The 23621-nt window shown below is 41.9% G+C and overlaps 1 protein-coding gene across 2 annotated transcripts in view; it reads right to left on the bottom strand.

The window, feature by feature from the left end:
• Positions 1-17545: 17545 nt before the first annotated feature.
• MPPED2 (metallophosphoesterase domain containing 2) overlaps positions 17546-23621 on the bottom strand; it is a 181777-nt gene continuing 175701 nt past the window's right edge. For both annotated transcript variants that reach the window (XM_060157737.1, XM_060157738.1), the window contains 2 exons: positions 21565-21678; positions 17546-18958 (listed from right to left, as the gene is read on the bottom strand). In XM_060157737.1, the coding sequence (XP_060013720.1) occupies positions 18840-18958; positions 21565-21678 (233 nt within the window). In that variant the 3' untranslated portion in view covers positions 17546-18839. The remainder of the gene's footprint in view (positions 18959-21564; positions 21679-23621) is intronic.

The following is a 23621-nucleotide window of genomic DNA, read 5'->3' as shown; positions in this document are numbered from 1 at the left end:
TATTTTCCAAAGACACAGAACTCAAAGGAAAAAGAGTTGTCTGAAATGAGTATCTTATGTATATTTGTAGAATCTAAAAGAACAAAGAAAAATTCAACCTGCCCAGTTACCCTGATATTTAAAGCCCTGTTGCTGTGCTTTAATGTGGGCCAGCAGGTAGTGAGAAAGGGTCCAGGTACTTAGTCAAATCAATCTGGGTTCTCATCTTGGCCTCTGCCAGTTACTGTGTAATCTTGAGCAAAATACCTAACTCTCTCAGTTTCCTCATCTGCAAAGTACGTGTAATAATTGCATATACAATTACATCATACACAATTACATCAAAGGAGTAGATGTGAGAATTAAGGTAAACTTATGTGAAGCAACTGGCAATATAGTAGGCGTTCGAAATATTCTCTTCCCTCCACTTTTTGAATTTCTAATTTCTCACTTAAGTTCAAATAACAAATTCAACAATATTTTGGGGGCACTGGTCTGTAGAGGATGGGACTTGACTCTAACCATTTTTTTGTTTATTTGATTTTGGGGCCTTTGCCAGAAGCCACAAAAAGAAGCCTCCCGTCTCTTGAAATGTCAAGTGTGTTTCTGTCCTTGCTGACTGTTCTCACTGTTCTGTCCCTTTAAGGAAAAGACCCTGAACAAGCTGCTAAAGGCTTGAGTTAATACTAAAGGCTGTGAGTTTTGCAGTTCTCCTGAACTCTGCATGACCCTCGCAGACAATAATTGCTTTAACATAGGGTTAGGCAACAGCAACAAACTTGTCTAAAAATAAACCAGGGCTTAAAATACAACCTAACCTGGGAGATTTAAGTAGGTAAAGAAGATGGCTTCTCTCCGGAATTGCTTCTTGATTAATCACCCCATCTGAGGCCGATGGAAAAATGACAGTTTTCAAACAGGGCTTTAAACGTCTCCCGCTCTACTTTTCCACACTGGCAGGAAGCCAGTCCCTGTAAGCCATTGGTTCTTAAAGGGGACCGGCTCCCTTGGATTTTCCTGAGCTGCAGCCCAGCAAGAGTGTGGGATAGTAATGGCTGATGGGAGGGAATTTTCATGCTCCCCACTTAAGGTTTGCTCATCTTCAAAGTGAACTCAAGGAGCAGCCACTGAGCCTTGGAAAAGAGAAGAAGCAATACTAAGGGATATTTTCAGCTTTGCTCCAGGCTTAAGGCAAACAGGCTTCAATATGTCCACTAGCTTCTTTCCAGTCACATTATCCACTATCTTGTCATCTATACTGGGTTTCTGGCTTTACTGACTTAGCCATAGTCCGCCCTCTGTCCCTCCTGCTGACCTCTGTCAACCCTAGGGTTCTTCCCAGGCTCTCCTTCTCTGCATACCCATGCCTAGAGTTTGGGAACCTTCATCTGCAGTCAATCTGGGGATCACCTCCCATCTACAGTCGTTTCTCATTCTCAGGTTAATTATGAACCATCTGGGCTGCAGTCTTAACACTCCACCACACCTGTTGAGTACCCACAGCATCACTGAAAGATACTAGTGGTCAGTCTCCTCTCCTCTGTGTCTTTGCTAATGGACAAATGGATTTCTGCTCTCACCACACGCTGGACATAGTCTCTGTGGTCTTTAGGTGACTTTGGCTTTATCAGCTAGGCCTAAAGCATACCTCCAACTGACAGGAGTTCTATCTTTGGCCTTGGGTAAGAGATTTTTTTTTTTTACCCAAGATAGATTTCTTCTTGACCTCAAACCAAATAAGCTCTGTACAGGGATGGGTTGGCTTGGTGGTTGTCACATTGCGTTCCTCATCCAAACCCTAGTGTTCTGCAAAGGATTCTCTGGGAACCTCCCACCTGGTTTTAAGGAGAGTGGTTGGTTCTCCCCTGACCAGTCTTGTGTACTGGATTGGAGCTCCATCTAAGGTTGCTCCTTCTGTCTGCAACATTCATCCCAAGATATTTGCATAGCTTGCTCCTGCTCTTCGTGTCTGTGATTGAATTGTTCTCCACAACCACCACATATAAAATGGCAACACTACCGGCCCCAATTTCCTACTTCCCTTATCATAGTATTTATACCATCTGACATACCATATAGTTATTACTTATGGTGATTCAAGCTCCCGTGAGTGTTCGTTATGTTTAGCACTTCATCTCCTGCACTAGAACACTGTAGACACATAGGAAGTGCTCAATAAACACTTTTCCAATAAATAAATAAACTATGCTCACAAAAAGAGTCTTAGAGTTCCTGGGTATTATGTCTTATTTATCATAAGTCAGATTGACTTTTTTTTTTTTTTTTTTTTTTTTTGCGGTACATGGGCCTCTCACTGTTGTGGCCTCTCCCATTGGGGAGCATAGACTCTGGACGCGCAGGCTCAGCGGCCATGGCTCACGGGCCCAGCCGCTCCACGGCATGTGGGATCCTCCCGGACCGGAGCACAAACCCACATCCTCTGCATCGTCAGGCAGACTCTCAACCACTGCGCCACCAGGGAAGCCCAAGATTGACTTCTTGATGGAATCATTTTTTCTTTTTATTTTATTGCATTTAAAAATACAGTCAATTTGACATCTTTGGCATGTAGTTCTGAGTTTTAACACATGTATCCATTTTTGTAACCACCACCATCATAGTCAGGGAACAAAACAATTACATCATCCCCCCAAACCCCCCCCCATACTGCCCGTTTGGAGTCGCATAGTCCTCTTGCCCTAATAACCCCTGGCAACCATTGATTACTATAGTTTTGTCTTTCTGAGAATATCACATAAATGGAATCATACAGAATGTAACCTTTTGAGACTGTCTTCTTTCACTCAGCATCATGCCCTTGAGATTCATCCATGTTGTTGTGTGTTTTAAGTTTGTTCCTTTCTATTGCCTGATTTATTGCCAAGTAGTCTTCCGAGTAGTATTGCTAAGCGGTATGAATGTACCACACTTTGTTTATCCATTCACTCACTGAAGGACATTTGAGTTGTTTCCAAGTTCTGGTGCTTATGAAAAGAGATGCAATCAACATTTGTGTACAGGTTTTTGGGTGAATCTGAATTGTCATTGTGTTAGGGTAAATACCCAGGAGTGGAATTGTTAGTCATATGGTAAATGTACGTTTAATTTCATAAGAAACTTACCAAACTGTTTTCCAGATAGCTGTACTATTTTGTAATCCTATCAGTAATGCATGAGAGCTCTAGTTGGTCTGCATCCTTATTAACACTGGTGTTATCAGGTTTTCATTTTCCACAGTTTTTTGTCTGTTTTGTTTGTTTTAATGTATGGTTACCAGCTGGGAGGGGTGGAGAGGAAGGATACTTAGGGAATTTGGGATTGACATGTACACACTGCTATATTTAAAATGGAGGGGCTTCCCTGGTGGCGCAGTGGTTGGGAGTCCGCCTGCCGATGCAGGGGACACGGGTTCATGTCCCGGTCCGGGAGGATCCCACATGCCCCGGAGCGGCTGGGCCCGTGAGCCATGGCCGCTGAGCCTGCACGTCCGGAGCCTGTGCTCCACAAGGGGAGAAGCCACAACAGTGAGAGGCCCGCGTACTGAAAAAAAAAAAAAAAAAAGGATAACCAACAGGGACCTACTGTATAGTACAGGGAACTCTGCTCAATATTATGTAACAACCTAAAAGAGAAAAGAATTCGAAAAAGAATAGATACATGTATATGTATAACTGAACCACTTTGCTGTACACCTGAAACTAACACAACATTATTAATCAACTATACTCCAATATTAAATAAAAAGTTTAAAAAAAATGAACTGGTCATACTCGTATGGGTTTATTTTGGACTTTCTATTCTATTCCTTTGAAGTATATATCTATCCCTTCCACAAATCACCCTGTCTTGCTAAACGTATCTTTATAGTAATTGTCAAAATCAAATAGAATGAATCTTTCAACTTCGTTTTGGAATAATTTTCTAACCTCTGTCATCCTGTGCCACAAAAGAAGGAGAAAATAAAGAAAAATCTTTTACTGAGCACTGCCCATGTCATAGGCAGTGGACCATGGAAATTTAAAGTATTTAATTTTTAAAACAATGTATTCCAGGTAGGTATTTTTTTCCCATTTATGAAGATAAGAGAACTGAACCTCAGATAATTTTAATAACATGCCCAAGGCTACAGAGTTAATATGAGACAGAGCTAGGACTTGAGCTAGGGCTTAACTCAGGTCAGACCGACCCTCAAGCTCATGCCCCTTCTACTACATAATAGTTCAACTCTTCTCGATCCTGTAGGTATGGAATATGCCTGAGAATACCTTGGATGCTCTGCTGGATTTAATTTTTAAGATATCATTTATGTTAAAAAAAAAACCCTCCATGATTTCCTAAAAGTCATTTTGTTCTCATGGTTCAGATGCAAACATATTCTTATTTATACAGTCTGAACAGGTTTAGTTTGACCTCTTGTAAAACAGTGCCCAGTTAATAATCTAAGAGTAGATTGTCACACTGGCTACAGGAAGATAAATAATCAAGGATTGTAAGTCTTTAATTTAATATAACTTATTCTCATTAATTAAACGCCTATTACCTGCTTGTCTTTCCTGGGAACTGGCCTTTGCAGTTAATCTTTTCAGAAACGTTGTACACACATGCTCACAGAGGTATTAATATCACTCTCAAGATTTACAGGCACTGGATTCTTTGGCTTAAACCATTCTCAAACACTCTACACTGTAACCGCAGATAATCGTCATAAATTTCCTGATCTTTGACCTAACTGGTTCTTAAATTTCCATTCCCTAAGGGGCTTGAGGAGTTCGTATTTATCATACTGAGTCACTTACTTCTAAGGATCAAGGCATTCCAGCAAGGCTGTGGATTTCAGATCTGTGACCCATCCTTCCTACTTTGGGTTTTTGCTAGTCACAACAGATGAGAATCCTTGGGGACTAAGAGAGTGCTCTGTCCTCTGACTCCCCTGTACAAAATCATTCACTCACAGACAACATAATCTTGCAAAGTACCTGGAGCAACCTGATCCCGCAGAAGCTTTTGGAATGCCCCACCTGCACTGATTTAAGCATTCAATGGCAGTGCACATCCACTGCTGAAAATACTCCCGTTCCAGCCTTCAGCAGCTGGCTGTGTGTATCTGCGATTTTTATGAAACTCCTTATCTTCTAGACTGCTTATTCCTTACGCAGGTACATAAGGATACATTTTATAGGTGCTATAAATTTAAGTCGTGTAAGCAGCTGGTGGTTTGCTGCCCAGAGCTCGCCTGGAATATGTGCCTTCTAATTCCATATTTCATCTCAACAAGACAAGGAGACAGAGGTGGAAACCACCTTTATTGAAGGAATTCCCAGGTTTACCCGCAAGCTCAGAGTCATACCTTCTTAACATCTGATCTGCTTCCACTCTTTCTTTGTTAACATTTTGATTTGAGGGTCCAGAATAGAATTATCTCCATCTCGATCATTAGTTGAAGGTTCTTTGTTTACTTTTTTTGTTGTTGTTGTTGCGGTACGCGGGCCTCTCACTGTTGTGGCCTCTCCCGCTGCGGAGCACAGGCTCCGGACGCGCAGGCTCAGCGGCCATGGCTCACCGGCCCAGCCGCTCCGCGGCACGTGGGATCTTCCCGGACCAGGGCACGAACCCGTGTCCCCTGCATCGGCAGGCGGACTCTCAACCACTGCTCCACCAGGGAAGCCCCTCTTTGTTTACTTGAAAAATTATATTTAAAGAGTATAAAAAACTACAAGGGAGATAAGTCATAAAACAAGAATTAACATGTATGAAAGGTCTACTTAAACGATTTGATAATGGTAGCGCACACGTACCAGGTACCATGCTAAGTTCTTTGCATCCTTCTTCTCACTGCTGTCAACAATCCTGTGAGATCAGTACTGTTATCACTCTCTTTTTAATGATGAAGGAACTGAGGCTCAAAGAGATTAAGTCATTTGATCAAAATCTCACGGGAAGTGAGTGGTGGAATCCTGTCCTGAACCAGACCTGACTTCAAATCCCATGTTCCAAACATGATACCAAAAATAGGAGCTACTCACCACCATTACCATCTCAGATTCATCTCTTCAACCACACACTTGGTGAGGTTGCTTAACCATGTAACTAAATCAGTCTATTATGAGTCTTTAATGTGGGCAGGGCCTAACATCTTGCAAGAGATGCTTCATGGCTTATCTTGGCTGGCCAATTCATTTCTCCAATATGTAGGTAAACATGGTACTACTGATTCCTATCAGTACATCAAGCGCTATGAATTATTGCAGCTTTTTACCCCCTTCAGTAGTAGAGATAGATTTGCCTCAGTTCACTTACGTACTTTCAAGCAATCTCCACGGTTAGGCTGATGAGTTACTAGTAAAGGTGGTAGGGGTGAAATTGTTTGGGGCCTTGAACAAGAATAATAAATACTTGTCTTCATGAACACACTGCTCTGACCTAAACTCAACCTATTCCACTCATTCTTCAAAGCGGATAGCTCTAGGTCCTGCATAACCCTGGCTACTGGTCAGGACAGACACATGACCTGGAGTAGACACACTGACCAGGAAGAAGCTGATCAGATGAGTTTTTACTAAGCATCAGATAGAAGATCCATGAACAACTGCTACTGAGGTGCCTGGAGATTCTTGGTTCATTCCCTCCTTAGGCTTGTTTCTTGCTCTTTATTATGTCTGTATCCTATAATAAACCCTTTTTTTGAGTGAATTTGAGTGAGTTTTGGTTCCTTGCAATCAAACATCACCAAGACAAGAGAGATTTTTAAACTTTCTTTAATATCAGAAAGAACTCTTTGGAAGTATAAATGGGTAAAAGTCCATCAGCTAAAGAGCATAAAATGGTATGTATCACACTTGAAAGAGTTAACTTGCCCACAAAGAACTAAAGGGTTGACTTTCTTCTCTTCAGTGGGGCCCAGATTAACTTTGGTGGGTTGTAAATGGTGTTTTTATTCAGGAGGCATGGGACATATGTGATAAATGTGAGGACTATCATATGTCTTATAAAGAGCTAATTGTTTGTGAAAGATGCTCTCCCAGTGACACTCACAAGTCTGATGTACACTGGCTGCTGGCTCTTCTATAACAGTTTCATTAAACCATCAACCCTTACACCAGAACATAATGTGACAAAGCAAAGATTGTCTTCCTTGACCTTGGCAGGATCTGGAAACATTAAAAAAAGATCAAATACTCTCTTTTTTAATAAACAACTTTATGAAGACCTAATCCCCCAGCATACCAAATTCAGGCACAGGACTTATAAGTCGACCGTTTTCTCATTAACACTATTGTTAATTTTTCATGCTGTATCCAATTTTCTCCATGTCTTAGACTAACCACTTGCTCTAATTTATTAGCTTAAGAATTTCAAAGGTAAGAAAAATTATGTTTCGCCTTTCCTCCAGACTGAGACTCCCATCCTGGGGAACTAGAATTCTTCACTCGAGGAATCATTTCTTCCGAGCCTTTAAATTGGTCTTCTGTCAAATCTCTGACCTCTGGAATGTTGGCAAGCACTACCCAAAGTAGAATGTAATGTACTGTTTCGTGTCTTTGTAAAAGTCATTTTACATTTATCTTCAGAATTATTTTATCATTTTATGAGCAGTTTAACATATTTACTCATGTGTAAAGGACAATGGGTGAAGATTAGAGAGGCTTCATTTTCAGTGAAGACCTCAATGGAATCTCAAACAAAAAATGGTTGAACTACCAGATAAAGATTATAAATTGTGGATATCAAATTATGGCCATAATCGCTAATCTTTAGATACTGCTTTTAAACAGAAGAGACAAAATTTCTGAAAAAAATGAATATATATCAAAGGGTATATATTTTTAAACAGAGATACAGCTATCTGGTTATATATATAAATACTTTATATACATACCATATATATATCAGTTGATATATATATATATATATATATGGTATATATCTATATCTTTCTATCTATGATATATCAGCCTGACAAATAGAGTCGTGGAACTCAGCACTGTATTGGAGAAATATTTAAAGTCTTGAGTTTGTAGTTAATTCTTTAACTGTAATTAGAGAAACATAGTTGTGGAGAGAAGTCTTTTGGCTGACTTACTTGGAATAAAAGGGAGACACCCTAAAACTACAGGAACATTCAGGAATCCCCCAAAACTTTCTAGCAATCAAGGCCCTGGCCCATGGTAGAGATATTCCATTCCTTATTATTTGGGTGTCCATTTCAACATCACTTTGCAGATGTCAATGTTAATATTAGCCAGAGAAGTTCTAAATCCTTGAAGAATAGAGAGTGTACTCATTAGCCTGTTTGAAGCTGTATCATCCAAACAATGAAAGTTTAAAAGGCCTAAAACTTTAATTTCCGCGATTTAACATTAGCCAGACCTCTCCAGCTTATACACACGCACTCTTAGCCACATGGTCCAAAGGTCAATTACTTCGTATTCATTTCTTTTTTTCCAATAAAACATGTTTGTCATCAAACGTTAATAAATGAATTTACTGGCACCTTTTGCTCTTTCTATACATCACGGCTACAGAATAAAAGTTATGAAATACAAGTCGTGGTCTGCAAAAGTCACTACAGAAACTGCAGACTGTGTTATAGGATAGCAGGTAGAGAAAAGGGAGTAGCACCAATGATTTCAATGCAGGTCACCTGGAGGAAAACAGGCTCATTTGCTCTGATGCCGGTTAGACCGCTGTGGTTAAGGCTTCAGTTGGAGCCTCTCTTCGGCCTGACTCTGGACTGAATATTATGCTAAGCAGAGTGCCTGATGCAGAGTGGCCACATGAGAAATATTAGTTACCTGGTACATGGCTAGAGAGGTACAGATATACATTTCTGCCCTCCATCTACTGGCCATGTTACTGGCCACTAACACCCGAAACGTTATGTACTGGGTGTGCCACTTCCAAAACTTATTCCTAGAATGAGGACTGAAACGAAATCTCTTTGACTTTAGGTGAGTAGTAGAGGCATTTTCTAACAAACTAAAAGAACTGTGCATACACTCAACTAAAGAAAGACAGTTATAATTTTACAAAACTTTCAGATGAAAGGGTATTACATAAGAGAAAAAAATGGCCCACATACATCTCCATCCACAATGCCTCTAGGTCAGCAACAATTACTTGGGGGGCTATGAAAGGAGAATGCTTCTATTGAATTGCTTTTAACATTGGTCGAAAGTGGTGGTGATGAAGGGCTTCTTTAAATAGCTTTAAGAATGCTGAGCTTTAAGAACAGTAGGTGATGTCCTCAGCATCCCAGCCAACCTCTTCACTGTAAATACTACTAAACAACCACAGCATGACTGGCATGGATATAAATATTCATATCAGTAAGTGGGAGACTGCTGAATCCACAAGTAGAACTGGAAGAGCCGGCATCTTGTCACTTCACTGGAGGTATATAATTTATTTCTTGGGAAAAGTCTTCTTTAAAAGTAATATCCGGGCTTCCCTGGTGGCGCAGTGGTTGGGAGTCCGCCTGCCGATGCAGGGGACACGGGTTCGTGCCCCAGTCTGGGAGGATCCCACATGCCACGGAGCGGCTGGGCCCGTGAACCATGGCCGCTGAGCCTGCGCGTCCGGGGCCTGTGCTCCGCAACGGGAGGGGCCACAGCAGTGAGAGGCCCGCGTACAGCAAAAAAATAAATAAAAAATAATATCCGCACAAAACAGTCTCTCGTGTGCCACTGTGTTGACTGTGCTGGAAAAACCCATCACATATAGGCTGTGATGAGGGGTCCAGCTCTCCCCATCCCCTATAAAACCAGCAGACCTCATATGAATGAAACAACCAGGTGTCCCAACATTAGAGAAGATAAATCCATCAATTCATAGTTTAGAGAAAGAAAACGATCAAAAGACATATACAAGTCACACCTATTGGCCTGGGAAATCCAAAAGTTCATATAGTTTTGGACTTAGACCTCTTGCTTTCTCTGCTTCTTCTTCTCATTCCCTCACCCCCACTTTATCTTTATTGAGTACATTTCTCTGTATAATCTCTGAACTCAAGTATATTTTATTACTATCCCTGGATGCTGCACCCATAGACCTCATCTTTCTTTGGGAAGATGATCTAGTCAATACAAATGCAAGAGAAATACAATGCCAATCTACCACATTTTCTGACTTTTCTCAGAACACACAGCTTCCATTTATAAGATGTGAAAGCAACAGATTTTTCCCACTACTCCCAATGGTCTTATGATTAGCTCCAGATTTTTTATATCGGTTTTTCAGACCTTTAGAAAACAATGTAAGGAAAATTCTTATCCTTCTGTACACCTTATTTCAATTCCATTTGTACCCAGAAATATAGCCCGTCAAGGAAAAGGGTTAATTTGTTATATACAGGACATAGTATTGTTGAGGTATTATAGTCTTTCTCTTTCTCCTGTAAGGCAGAAACAAATTGTGATGAGTATCACCATTTTTCTTATTTCCGTAAAATTGATTTCAACAAATTTTCTCGGTGAAAGAAACCCTCCAAGTTACATTTTTCAACATTTTGAGATAAGAACTAAGACAGCAAACATGCTATGTCAAATCTTGCCCCAATTTGTTAATGCTGCAGATAGGAGTGCTGTGTTTAACGTTCCAGGATCTCCGTACTATTTGATGCTTCAAACTTTTAGTCTTTACGATCACCATCATTCAGTGAGACGGAAACTTTGTGGTGTTTGGGTCAGTACCAGATCTTGTTTAGAGAACGCCATTCTCTGCCTCCTCTCCAGGAAACTTCGGCAGATAAAAACGATCTTTTGTAAAATATTAATTAATTAATTAATTGAAGTATAGTTGACATACATTATTAGGTTAGTTTCAGGTGTACAACATAGTGATTCCACATTTAAATACATTATGAAATGATCACTGTGATAAGCTTAGTAACCATCTGTCACCATACAAAATTATCATAGTATTATTAACTATATTCCTTACCCTGCGTATTATATCCCCGTGACTTATAACTAAAAGTTTGCCATCCTTAATCCCCTTCACTTATTTCACCTAACCCTCCACTCCCCTCCCTTCTAGCAACTGCCAGTTTGCTCTCCGTAGGTCTGTTTCTGTTATGTTTGTTCATTTGCTTTGTTTTTTTTTGTTTTGCGGTACGCAGGCCTCTCACTGTTGCGGCCTCTCCCGTTGTGGACGCGCAGGCTCAGCGGCCATGGCTCACGGGCCTAGCCGCTATGCGGCATGTGGGATCTTCCCGGACCGGGGCACGAACCCGCGTCCCCTGCATTGGCAGGCGGACTCTCAACCACTGCGCCGCCAGGGAAGCCCTGCTTTGTTTTTTAGATTCCCCATATAAGTGAAATCTCATAGCATTTGACTTTCTCTGACTTACTTCACTTAATCTAATACCCTCTAGGCCCATTCATATTGTCACAAATGGCAATAGTTTATTCTTTTTTATGGTTGAGTAATATTTTATTATATATATAATGGAATACACACACACACACACACACACACACATATATATGAGACATCTTTTTTATCCATTCATCTATCAGTGGACATTTAGGTTACTTCCATATCTTGGCTATTGTAAATAGTACTGCTATGAACATGGAGGTGCAGATATATTTTCAGATTAGTAATTTTTTTTCTGGTCAATACCCAGAGGTAGAATTGCTAGCTTGTATGGTACTTCGATTTTTAATTTTTTGAGGAACCTCCCTACTGTTTTATGTAGTGGCCAAACTCATTTACATTCCCACCAACAGTGCACAAGGGTTCCCTTTTCTCCACACTCTTCTTAACACTTATTTTTTGTTGTGATTTTGATGATGGCCATTCTGACAGGGGTGAGGTGATATCTCATTGCGGTTTTAATTTGCATTTCCCTGATTAGTGATGTTGAACATTTTTTCACGTGTCTGTTGGTAATTTGTATGTCTTCTTTGGAGAAATGTCTGTTCAGGTCTGATAAGAATTATCTTGATGTTCCTGTTTATCTTCCATTTCTGCTCCAATGATGTGCAAAACTCTGAAGGTTTAAGGGCCAGATGTCTCCAGCCTGGGGAGCAAAGTTCAAGGAAGTAGGACAAATTAAAAGAAGGAAGGGAAGTGCATTCATGCATGTAATACCCTTTCTCTTCCTGGTGAATATGAGTTCAAGACAGCTCATAGGGGAATCTCATTACTTGTTCAAATGCCTACACACAGCATCAATTGCCAAGCCCTAGTTTCCACCCCCCAGAACCCAACCCTAATGGTCACACCCACAGGAATACAAGCTCTTATATCCGAGAGTTATGAACCGCAGTGGACCCCTGGACCAGCTCTCCAGGAGACACTGGTCAGGAGGTATCAGTGCAGCCCAGGCCAAAGTCACCCTTCCATACAAGTTCAGAGCAGCATAAAGAAACACCTGCTAGGGCAGTATTTCTCTGGGGAACTATTTCAGATTCCACATAAGAGTAACTGGTGGCCTTGGATAAATCATTCCTTTCATTTATGTGCTGAACAGGAGAAAACAAGTCAACAACCGATGCATGCAAAAGCATTTGGAGGTGATGGATGAAGACATTAGGGTGCATTTTGTCAATGGCATGCCATTAGAGAAAACCATTTCACAGAGTAAATTAAGAAAACAAACCAGCTACGTGACCCACTCGGAATTGCCACTGGCCAGACCTTTTTTTCTCCTCCAGGAATGAAGCTGCATGGGATTGACATTATCATTATCACTCAGACTCCCTTTCCTAGGGTAGCTGCCTGTGGTTGTCTGAGACTTATACCCCCAGTGAGCACTTCCCCATAACGATGGTCACTCACATAACTGGAGAAACCTGTGTATCACAGGCTCTGACTTTCTTTTATTGCTGCCTTGAATTATTAATTAAATCTCTTATTTCTATTTAACTTCATGTGTCAATATCTTGCTTTTTGGACCAAATTATAAGGACTTTTCATGGCAAGAACTGGGTCTTACAAATGAAGCTTTCTAGTACATCACTAGGCTTACAGCATTCAGTCGATATTTGTTGATTTCATCTGTGATTAATTTCTCCTATCTTTCTCATAGACCTGGCTATTTTCTGCTAAACACTGATTAATTTATTAAGAAAGCATTTCTTTGGAACTAAATGCTGGGAATGCAGAGACAGAAGACCTGGTCACTGACCTCAGGAAGCTCACAGGCAGACAGGCAGCAATCAGAACATGGCGCAGGTAGAAGTATGTGTGTGCGTGGTGGGGGTGGCAGGTGAGGAGCTGTGACGGTATCAAGGGTGGGGTGGTGTTCTGGGTAAGGATAAGGGAGCTCAGGGAAGGCTTCTAGGAAATATGAGTCCCTTTAAGGATTAAGTTGTTACCGAAGCATTATTGCCGTTACGTGCGAGGGCATGTTGGTGAACCCAAGCATGGCGCGTTTGGGTTCCGAGTCATTTGCTATTTCAGGAGCTCCTACTGTAAAGCTCAGCCTATGCCCAAGGTCAGCCGCTAAGGTCGGGGCAGAAACGGGCTATGAAACCACAGGCCATTTCCCTTGGTAAGCGGGCTCTGAGAGCATCGGATGCACCTCATGGTAACGGTGGCTTCATAAAAATCAAAGCTGATTGATGGGCGCGGGCTCTCCGCTTCGTGTGTTTAGTCTACCCGTGCTTTTAGTGCCACTGTGGCCATGCTTCCTAATGGAAATGCATTTTTCTCTCTCACCATTACCCAGATATAGATGCTCTCAGATATGAAAGGCCTTTTACCTCAAGATTTTTGTCTTGTAAGGCATCCCTAATTCAGGAAGGAAAGGAGTCGAGAAGAACCTACCACAAATGTTTTGTCGGGTAGCTCGGAGAGAGAGAGACAGGAATTTAAAGAGCTTGATTTATGTACGGCTTGGGTCTGCAGCTCCTTTACCCGGACTCGGTTCAGTTCAAGGAATTCACTTTCTCTTGGGAAGGGCTCTGACTAACAGAGAAAAATAAGCTAACTGTGTCTTTCTGCCTTTCTTTTTAAGAAAGTATGATGGGCAGCATAATAAAATCTTCCATTTTTTTATAATAGCTCACTGGGCCCAGAACCCTACTGATGTTATATCAACTCTGACAAATCCATTGTCAGGTAGGAAGTATCCCCATTACACAGGCGTGGAGCATGAGGCTGAGAGAAGTAAAGGAGCACATCCAAGGCTACCCAGATGGTAAATGGCATAGCTGGGATTTGAAAACAAGCATGACTGATGCCAAAGTTGGGGCCTCTTCCCAGCTCCCAATGTCTTCCAGACTAGACATGCATGTCAAAATGCATGACAAAGAGCTGTCAAAGTTCAGAGGTAGCAAAGGCAGTAAGCATGTACCCATCTCTTTTGCAGGAGGAGGAACCAGCTGCCCATCGGAGGAACTGGCTGCCCATCAGAGGAGGTGGACTGCTTGAAGTGAAAGAAAGTGAACCCTCGTGGGAACCCTTGGAGGTCAGTGTCTGAGTTTTTTTTTCAACTAATCTGGTTTAATAAGCCCCATATAGGTAGCTTGTTCTCTGCTACAAAATCATATTATGTCTGGCAAACTGATCGCCCCATCTTCTATTATTCCTGAATGTCAAGCTGAAAAAGCAGTTCATGTTCAAAATTGAGAGTCCAAATGCCAATGTGGGGCTACCTCTTTGAATTGCTGTGTAACCATGGCGGTGCCGCTGACCCTCTGAACTTCTCATAAGCTGCAGAGACTGACACCATGGGCACCAGGGAGGAGGGAGGCTTCTCAGAGAGGCTTTTGAATCAGTGTGGTTTTCTCTTCCATGGAAAGGCAGGATAGGAGCAGAAAGGTAGAGATGACATTTTGAAAAGGAAGGGAAAGTAGCTTTAAACTTCTGGAGGAGTCATACTAGAGAGTGGACAGACATGCAGCAATCCTGCTTCTTCACTACAAAGTAGGAGAAAAAACATTTTGTATTAAGAAGCTGACATCCAGAAGCGGACCTAGAGCTTTCTGTGAAACCACCCACTAAGACTGTCCAGTTCAGGAACTGTCCCCACATCCCACGACCTCCTGCCTCATGCCCAGCAGTGTTTCCAAATGCCTCAGCTTGCAGCCGAATTCTCAAAATTCACTTAATCTCTTAAATTGCGTTGGTTTAATAATTAAACAAAAAGTACCTTAAAACTTTTAGGAAAGTGGGAATAGGGCATGGGAAGACACTGGAAAACCAGAATAATATGTGGATGCTAACTCTGTTGAAGCAGCACATCCTTGCCGGATGAGGGTTGGGGGAGGGGGACATTATTCAGGGCCCAGCAAGTGTTTCATCTGCAATTGACAAATCCTCAATCCTCCCAGCTTCTGTTTCTCACTACTTAAGACCTGGGTCACAGTATTTATTTACTTAAGTGATGGAGATGGAGGCAGGCTTAATGCTGGCCACCTGTCAGAATAACAGTGACCTGCCTCTTAAGGGGATTTCAGCAACCCCTCAACTTCTTTATAAGACAAAAGGGCCTGGGGAGAAGATGTAGAGGAAAAAAAATCACTAATTGAGCTTGAAAAAGATGGTGAGATGAAATGTAAAGACCCAAGGGCAAGCGAGGCTGAGATCCATGGTTACCGTTTAATGAGACTTGAAAGAGTACAGACCCCTTCCTCTTCTGAGATTAGATGGGATTTTGCAAACTATGATACCCAAACTAAAAAGTCAGTCTCCCTTATCTGCCTCTCGCAAATGCCCTTGTCGTCCTTCATATTCTTATAAAGAGAGATTTGTGAGTCTCCAAGGAATGCAAACAAGCACGCTTTCTCGGAAATAATGCCCTTGGGAGTGAGACTTACAACAACTTCAACAACTGACTTACAACTTCAACTTACAACAACTTCATCATCATCATCACCCCCATTTTACAGGAAGGGTAAGTACCCAGCCAAAGGCATCAGTGCCAGTTCAAGATGGAGCCAGGACCTGGACAGGCACGCTGGTCTCTAGGCTCTGTGCTCTTCTGCACCGTGCTGTGCTGTGCTTCAAGCAGAGAGAATGGGCTTCAACTTGATGCAGTCATAAAGCCCCAGGCATTGTGCTCCAGCAGGCCCCTAGGTGAGGGAGAGGAAGTGCCTCCAGGCCTGCATCAGTCTTCTATCAGCTCTTGGAGGGCGTCAACTTTTCTGCCCCAGAAGCAGGGTGATGAAAAGAGCATGGACTATGGAGTCAGACCGACCTTCCATTTTCCTAGGGAATGATTTTGAACCTTCCAATTTCCTAGGGAAAGTTATTTAACTTTTGGAGCCTCGGTTTCCGATCTAAAAAGTGGGGCTTATGTGACCTTTCCCAGGATTTTGTGAGGATTAGAAACAAAATATGAGACCCACTCATTAGAGTCACTGGTGACAGAAGGATAGAGAGCGCCTGGTGTCTAAGAGCTATTTCCGATATTTCCTTGGGACAGTCATCCTGGAAGCAGTTTACACATACGGATTGGCGAACCTGGACCGGCCAAAGGAAGCTCTGTCTGAGCCAGTCCACCCTGTAGATTTAGCAGACTGGGTTGCTTCCTGCTCCCACACAATGGAAAGCAATTTTAATAAGTGCTTAGCTTAATTAGTTTGTGTCCAGATGTGCTCTCAAGGGCTGTGCACACACACGTCATCATGATCACCCACCTGTCTCTGGAAAGCCTGTTTTTCCAGAAGTCTGAGCCTAACTCCCTGTACAGTAACCAGATGAAATTTCCATTCAGTCAACTCTCAGTCCACCTCCCTGTGAATGAGCCTGAAGTTACGACCGTCTTCTGCTGATGTGTCAGGTCAAGGTTCATCTCCCATGGCACATCTCAGCAACTATGGTCATGGACCACCTCCAGCTCTGGGTGGCCACCCAAGACACTTAATGAGTATTAAAAGTATGAGTCTGAGCTGGAATTCTGTCCTAGAACATTCTCTGTACTCTACTGGTACTGAAATCAAGAATTCTTTGCAGGAATGACACCAAAGGATGCACCATGGGTCGGAAGGAAGGAAGATGTGTCAGAATGCAGTCGAGCAGACACTGGAATGAAGACTTCCGGGGGTAGGAGAGACTGCAGATTCAACATCATGCTGCTTAGAAATGGCTCTTCCAGAGAAAATAAAAAAGACAGAACAGGGTTTTTTCCACCCCACCCTCTGCCGCCTCCTGGCTGCCACAGCATTCTAGCTGGGGACATCATTAAAAAAACAGTGACGGGGAGATGGTGACTGCTACTAGGGATATAAGGGAACGTTGCAGGGGTTACTCCGTGACCCACTGCTTTACCCTCTCACGACCACACACACATCCACAATAGCATCTTCAGCCTCCAACGCACGGTCCCTCTGTTCCTGTAGAAATTACTATGGCCAAAGATGAAATCTTCACTCTCTGAAATCTACAGCCAGATAGATGACAGCGTGATGGAAGGAAAGAGTACACTGAGTGTCTTATCGATCTACCTGCCAGCCCATGAATGCGGGTAATAAAAATTTATTGAAAATTAGAAAAAAAATGTCACTTATTCTGATTCCACTGAAAGGGAGTGCTGATGTTGCATATGAATAAATCCCTCCTCCCCCAGCACTAAACCATCATCCTCCCAACCAGCCAACCCTCCAAACAGCACGGATTTAAAAATCTTGCAATTTTATTTGCATATAAAGGCCGCTAGATATAGAATATCACAATAAATTTAAAGAAACAACTGCTTTCCTAAATTTCATTAACAAGATAACATAAAATAGAATAAAGCTCAACAGCATTTACAATGGGAAAACAGGAATGACTATTAGCGACAATATTTTGTGCTAGCGCAGATTGCATCGACACACAGTGCAAAATGGGGGGTGGGGTAGGGAGAAGGAAGTAAGAAGACAATTCTGGGTATTTAAATATAAAGGACAACTAAGCCTTATTTTAGTCAGCTTCCATTGCTTCCATTTAAGTCTATACACGCCTGTGACTGTACCTAGAAGTAACTCAAGCTCTTTAAGACCTTGAGTTCTGAGAAAATGTGTCAGCTCCTTCGGACTTCTGATGCCCTGCTTCAAGCACCCCTTTACAGTTGTACTGTCCTTGGCAATATTAAACTCCTAACTTAGTCATAATACACAAAAAATATTTATATATATAAACCCATATTGAAAAGGAGTCTGCACGCTCTTTTTTCTTTTTTTTTTTTTTACTGCATGAAATACCTGCTCTTGACAGATTCCATTTCCTTATTTTTAAAGCTAAAATAATTTAAAAGAAACAAACATACAATGAATCCTTGTATAATCACAATATGGATCTCACTAGCTAAGCCATCCTCTAAAAGAGGGCCGTTTTCTTCCCTCGACACAGCTTTCTTTATAGTGACAGTGTTGAAGAGAAGTCTTTTCCACGCCTACTTTTGTTGAAAAGATTGTTCTAAATCCGGGCCACGTCTGCAAAAAAGAAGCATTCCCAAGAAAAACGACAACAACAAAACATCAAAAAATAAAATACTTCAGACAATACTCTTAAAACAGTTGTGCAAATCTGGGTGGTTTTTAAAACACTGCCTACCTGTTTCTTTTTTTTTTTTTTTTGTCTTTTTTTTTTTTTCCAGCTTAAAGCATATTAAAATAAGACTTTTGTCACCTTTTCAAAAGAAAGCTTGGCTGTCCTTTGGCGAACACTAACAATTTACAATGGCGTGGCCTTTGAGAAAACAGAAGTCATTTTACAAATTCACAACGCTCCTTTGATTCCAAATGGATGCCCCATTTAAAAAAAAAAAATAAAGAAGAAGCACAACCTCTAGCATCATTTGTGTTCCAGCAATTTACAAAAAGAGCTCACATGATCTGGAAATAAACAAGGAAGAGAATGTAAGTTTATAATTAGAAAAATGGCAGTTTTTAGACCTTTCCTCACATTCCAATTGGGCATTTGGAGGTTCAGGAACCCTGTGGGTTTGGAAGGTCAAATATAATTGGAGGGTTGGTCGGTTGAAAGCTGACTGTACACGTTGAGGCATTGATGTACGTTGTGTAACCGTCGGTCATAATGCCGTAACCTGTGGAGATAGAGTGTCACACTTACTGTAAAATATACAAATGACAGTGATTCAATGCAGGGCCATCAGACAAGGGAAACAAAAAGTCTTTGCCAGTGGGCAGTGAGATGAAATTCAGTAGAGCATCCCCCAGATATTACAGCTTTCAGAAGCTGCCTCCCAATTTTACTTTCTTTAAAGGGAGAATCCTCTACTTCAAAGAAAAGTGATTCTTTTTTCTTTCAACACTAGATTTTATTTCAACACTAGATTTGTTGGGGAGAGGCTGTGATTTCTTTACTAGTGAAAATAAAGAAAAAACAGCTTTTCCTCTTTTTAAAATATGATTTTCATTTCAAAGCCCTTGTATTAACTATCGAGTTCCAGGGAAGAGAATGAGTAACATAAGAAACCCCTCAGGGGCAAACACATCCATCATCCAAACCTCAAATGGGCTTCAGGACAGGTGAGAAGGGAAAGAGTATTGCATTGGGAGTTGGGACAGGTGAACGCTTAGCTTCCTTACCTATAAAATAAGCTCTAAACTGCCTCAATGAAAGTTAACAATAAGTGACCTTATCTTACTTGAACTGTGTGCCTTTAATGCTGAGTTCCATTCCATCCAAAAGAATCAGGTAATCAAATGTCCAAGTGATCTGGACACCATAGAACCCTGCTTCCTACGCTTACCTGGACACTGGATCAAGCAAAAACACTTCCCATAGGCAGTATAAACCTCTTGTGACCTATTGGAAGAAAGCTATGAAAGTTTCTCTGGGTCTTTGGTATGTATATTCCTTTTATAAGTTTTAACATGTTGAAATTTCTAGCAGGTTTGCAAATTTGCACATTTCCCTGGATACCTTATTTTGTCTTACAGCCTCTGCAATTAAGTTTGTAATTCTATGCTGGTATCAGGCTCTGTGAAAAAAGAAAATTATCAGGACTTATAGAAATAACTGATAAGATTTTTTTTCTTCCATTTGCTAAAATTTCTCCAAGTAAGCCTGTGGAGAGCTTAATGAGGGTCAATGGAAAAATTTCTTAAGAAAGGAAAAGAAGCATTTCAAATGTGCACTGTTTAGTTCTGGGGTCATAAAGTCTTGTTATCTCTCTCCATCAAGAGGTTGGTATTTGCCCTCTCTCTGCCCTCTTCAGCTGTCTTAAGCGAATAAAAGCAAGACAAAGTTTATTTGAATATGATCTCCTCTCTTTTAAGCAAGTTTATTATTTTGGGACTTCAGTGGAATTCCCCAATTGTCTGGCTAGTTTAAAGCTAATTAATGATTTTTAAAAAAAAAGATGAAATGCAAACTTATAGGCACGATGCAGGAATTCAAACCTGATAACTGCTCCCCAGAAATGCTATTTAGACAGCATCTCGCATCCTATTCCCTCCCCTCAGCCTTTATCATGCCTTAGAGAAGTGCGCTCCTTTTCAGGGAGTATGGCTTAACGTCAGGGCAGGATGACATCCACTCTTGGGGAGCCGCCCCCCGCTGCCACTGCTTTCCATCCACTCAGCTCATGCCTGATTTGGAGCAAGATGGACTTTCTCTGGCCTCTGCAGGATGATTTTCAATATGCTGTTTATTACCTGCCTAGCCAGGAAGCCACTGGATTGAGGGCTTTGAAAAGCAAACTTTACTTTTTGCTGGGTCAGGCCTAAACTCCTCACCTGTTGCAGGTTCATAAATAACTCCAGAGAACAGCCGTAAGCAGGGGCTGCAGTGAATATGGAGGCTGCCTACATACACGCACCCACTGCACACAAATGTCTGTAACCAGGAGAGGCCGGTACGGCCAGAAAACCTAAGGCCTGCTGAAAGAGGCCTCGGGTCTGTCCCAAGGCCCAGTTACCCCTGGTTTGAAAAAGTCCGGAGAGACCAAACTAGAGTCCTGAAGGTTCCCGTGAGGCCTTCCGGTTCTGTGAACTTGATTCTAGATGACCTGGGAAAGCACAAAACAGCCACTGGACCAGTTCCCACCTAGGGGAGATTTAATTATGCTGTTTAACCTCAGCCCGAGCTTATAGCACTGATAATTTCTGAGGAGTCTGAAATGGTTTTCTGAGATTAGTAAGGAAGTGTCTGCCTGCAAATGTGTGGGTTCTATCACTGCAGTTCTGTATCTTTCATTGCACATCCAAAGTTATTTTTTAGACAGTCTTGTCTTCCTGGGTCTTTGTGTGTATTCCATATGAAACACAATATTTAGGTAGAAGAAGACATAGAAGTTATTTAGTCTAAATCCAGGCCATTTCTTCTGATGCTCTTAAAGAGAAAATCTGTCCTTTATTCCCTCAGGGCTTCTCTACAAGCGGTGGTTATCAAACATTCTTCACTGGAGCCCTGAGATTCCAGAAATTGTCTGGGGTTAGTGCTGGGTTTTCCAAAAGGTGGTTTCTTACTCTCCACTCTGCTTAAAAGAGAGCAGCTCCACAGAAAACACTTCTCAGCTTTATATACGTGTTTCTCCTAAGATTTCATCTCATGAAAGGGTTCCGCTGGGAAAAAGAGTTTGGAAACCACCACGCCAATTACTCCTGGTGTAACTAAGGTCCCCACTGTGAATGAGATCACGGATAATGACTCAACATGTTGTGAACTCCTTTCTCCCGGTCTTACCTTCATGGATTCCACCAAACACATGGAGTTTGGGCCGGACTCGCCTCTGGACTGTGTTTAAAAGCTCCACGCAGCCCACTCTCTGAAGTTCCTTTGGAACCCAGTCTCGAAAACCTAAGAGTAAAATGCAATCAATACTCTTAATTTTCTGTCTCCAGGTAAGGTTTCATTTAGACTTTCAGGAAGCCATAACTCACAGAAGGTTTATTACATGATCTGTAATCCTAGCCTCTCCATTAACGCTCACAATGGCTTTTAAGGAACTTTTCACTCGTCACTTTGTCTTCTTTAGGTTCTTGAATTTTTTTTTTTCTTTTTGGTTTCTCCTTTTTTTTTTTTTCTTCCTGTTAATTAACATTTTTTTTCTGTGAGGGATTTGATTTATTCAGCCCTGGGTTTCAACTCTTCATGGGCCCAATGACATTTATTCCCTGTAGTCCCATAAGCTCTCTTTTCTCTCAGTTCAGTTACTTTCTCTCTTTTTTTAATTGTATCTCTCTTATAGCAGTCTACTTCAAGATGGTTCAAAGAAGAAGGGCTAGCAAGGGCTTCCTGTAAACTGGCCACAAGATGCCTTGCTCTCTTTATTTTCTTTTTTAAATTTTTGGCTGAGCCACGGGGCATGCGGGATCTTACTTCCCCGACCAGGACTCGAACCCACACCCCCTGCAGTGGAAGGGTGGAGTCTTAACCACTGTGCCGCCAGGGAAGTCCCACTTTACTCTCTTTAGACGCATCAACTCTTAACCCTGGGTTCCTGATGACCCAAGCTTGGGAATGCCAAGTTCCTCCTCCAGTCTCCTCTTTAACAATAGTGCAACCACGGTGACCCCGTGGTGGCATGCATGAAGCTGGGGCTGATTGACTGTCTTTATGCAAAAGCCACTTCGTTCTAAGTCTAATGCAAAAAAATCCATAAAAACTGACATCAATCATAGCAAAAGTCAGCTATCTGAATGATTATGGCCCGGAATGGAATCCAATCACCTCAGTGGGATGGGGTAGAAAGAAAGCAGACAGGACAAAAGGCTAAATCATAATCAGTGGGAACCCATTCCATAGTTCCATTAGTTGATTTCTACTATTCAGAAATGATCAGGCGGAAGGGGACAGGCCAGCTTATTCCACTTCGTTTGGCAAACGGTAAAAATGAAGGTTTAGCATCTCTGTAAAGACGTGTTGGCTGGTGAGCGGCAGAAAATATGGGAAAAACACCAGATACAAGTAGGGACCCTATACAAATCCAATCAGGGATTTCAAAACTTGGTTAATTAGAAGGAAAATTCTCTAATCCACAGTGATTGGCATATTCCCTCATGGATGTGTTTTTCTTGAAGAGGGAAAACATCTCATTTCACATGCAATCACCTAAGAAAGTGTCTTGCTCGTACCATAATAGTGAAGTCCCATGTGCCATGGCTCCCTTAGCAGGAGAGAATTCAAGGCCAATCCCCACGCCCACCCCCTACCTCTTAGTCCAGAATGTTCACAAAAATCCCAATAACTACACTGATTAAGGCTCAACATTACCTTATGAAAACTTTGCCTGACATTTTATTTTGGAACTCCCTGATGTAGGTCTTACTCTGCTATATGCACAGCCACTCTCTGGATTACTCCATCTTTACTACAAAGAGAGGGATGGTAGCCTCTCTATTAAGAGTTCCTGGAGGGGGCTTCCCTGGTGGCGCAATGGTTGAGACTCTGCCTGCCGATGCAGGGGACACGGGTTCGTGCCTCGGTCCAGGAAGATCCCACATGCCGCGGAGAGGCTGGGCCCGTGAGCCATGGCCGCTGAGCCTGCGTGTCCGGACCTGTGCTCCGCAACGGGAGAGGCCACAACAGTGAGAGGCCCGCGTACCGCAAAAACAAAAAAAAGAGTTCCTGGAATGTCTGAATTCTTTGGAGGCCAGAATGCCACTTGCTTTTGTACCAAAATTAATGACTTGATGAAGTCTGTGAATGAACTGTTCTGTTCAAAGTTATATTCCAAATAATACTTCAGGTATGTAAATGTATCTATGCTGAGGACGCCCAAGTCCGTCACACTACACAGC

The sequence above is a fragment of the Lagenorhynchus albirostris genome, chromosome 9 (assembly GCF_949774975.1).
Source record: "Lagenorhynchus albirostris chromosome 9, mLagAlb1.1, whole genome shotgun sequence".
Taxonomy (NCBI): Eukaryota; Metazoa; Chordata; class Mammalia; order Artiodactyla; family Delphinidae; genus Lagenorhynchus; species Lagenorhynchus albirostris.
The sequence above is the reverse complement of the archived record's forward strand: the minus strand, read 5'-3'. Positions and strand labels throughout refer to the sequence as shown.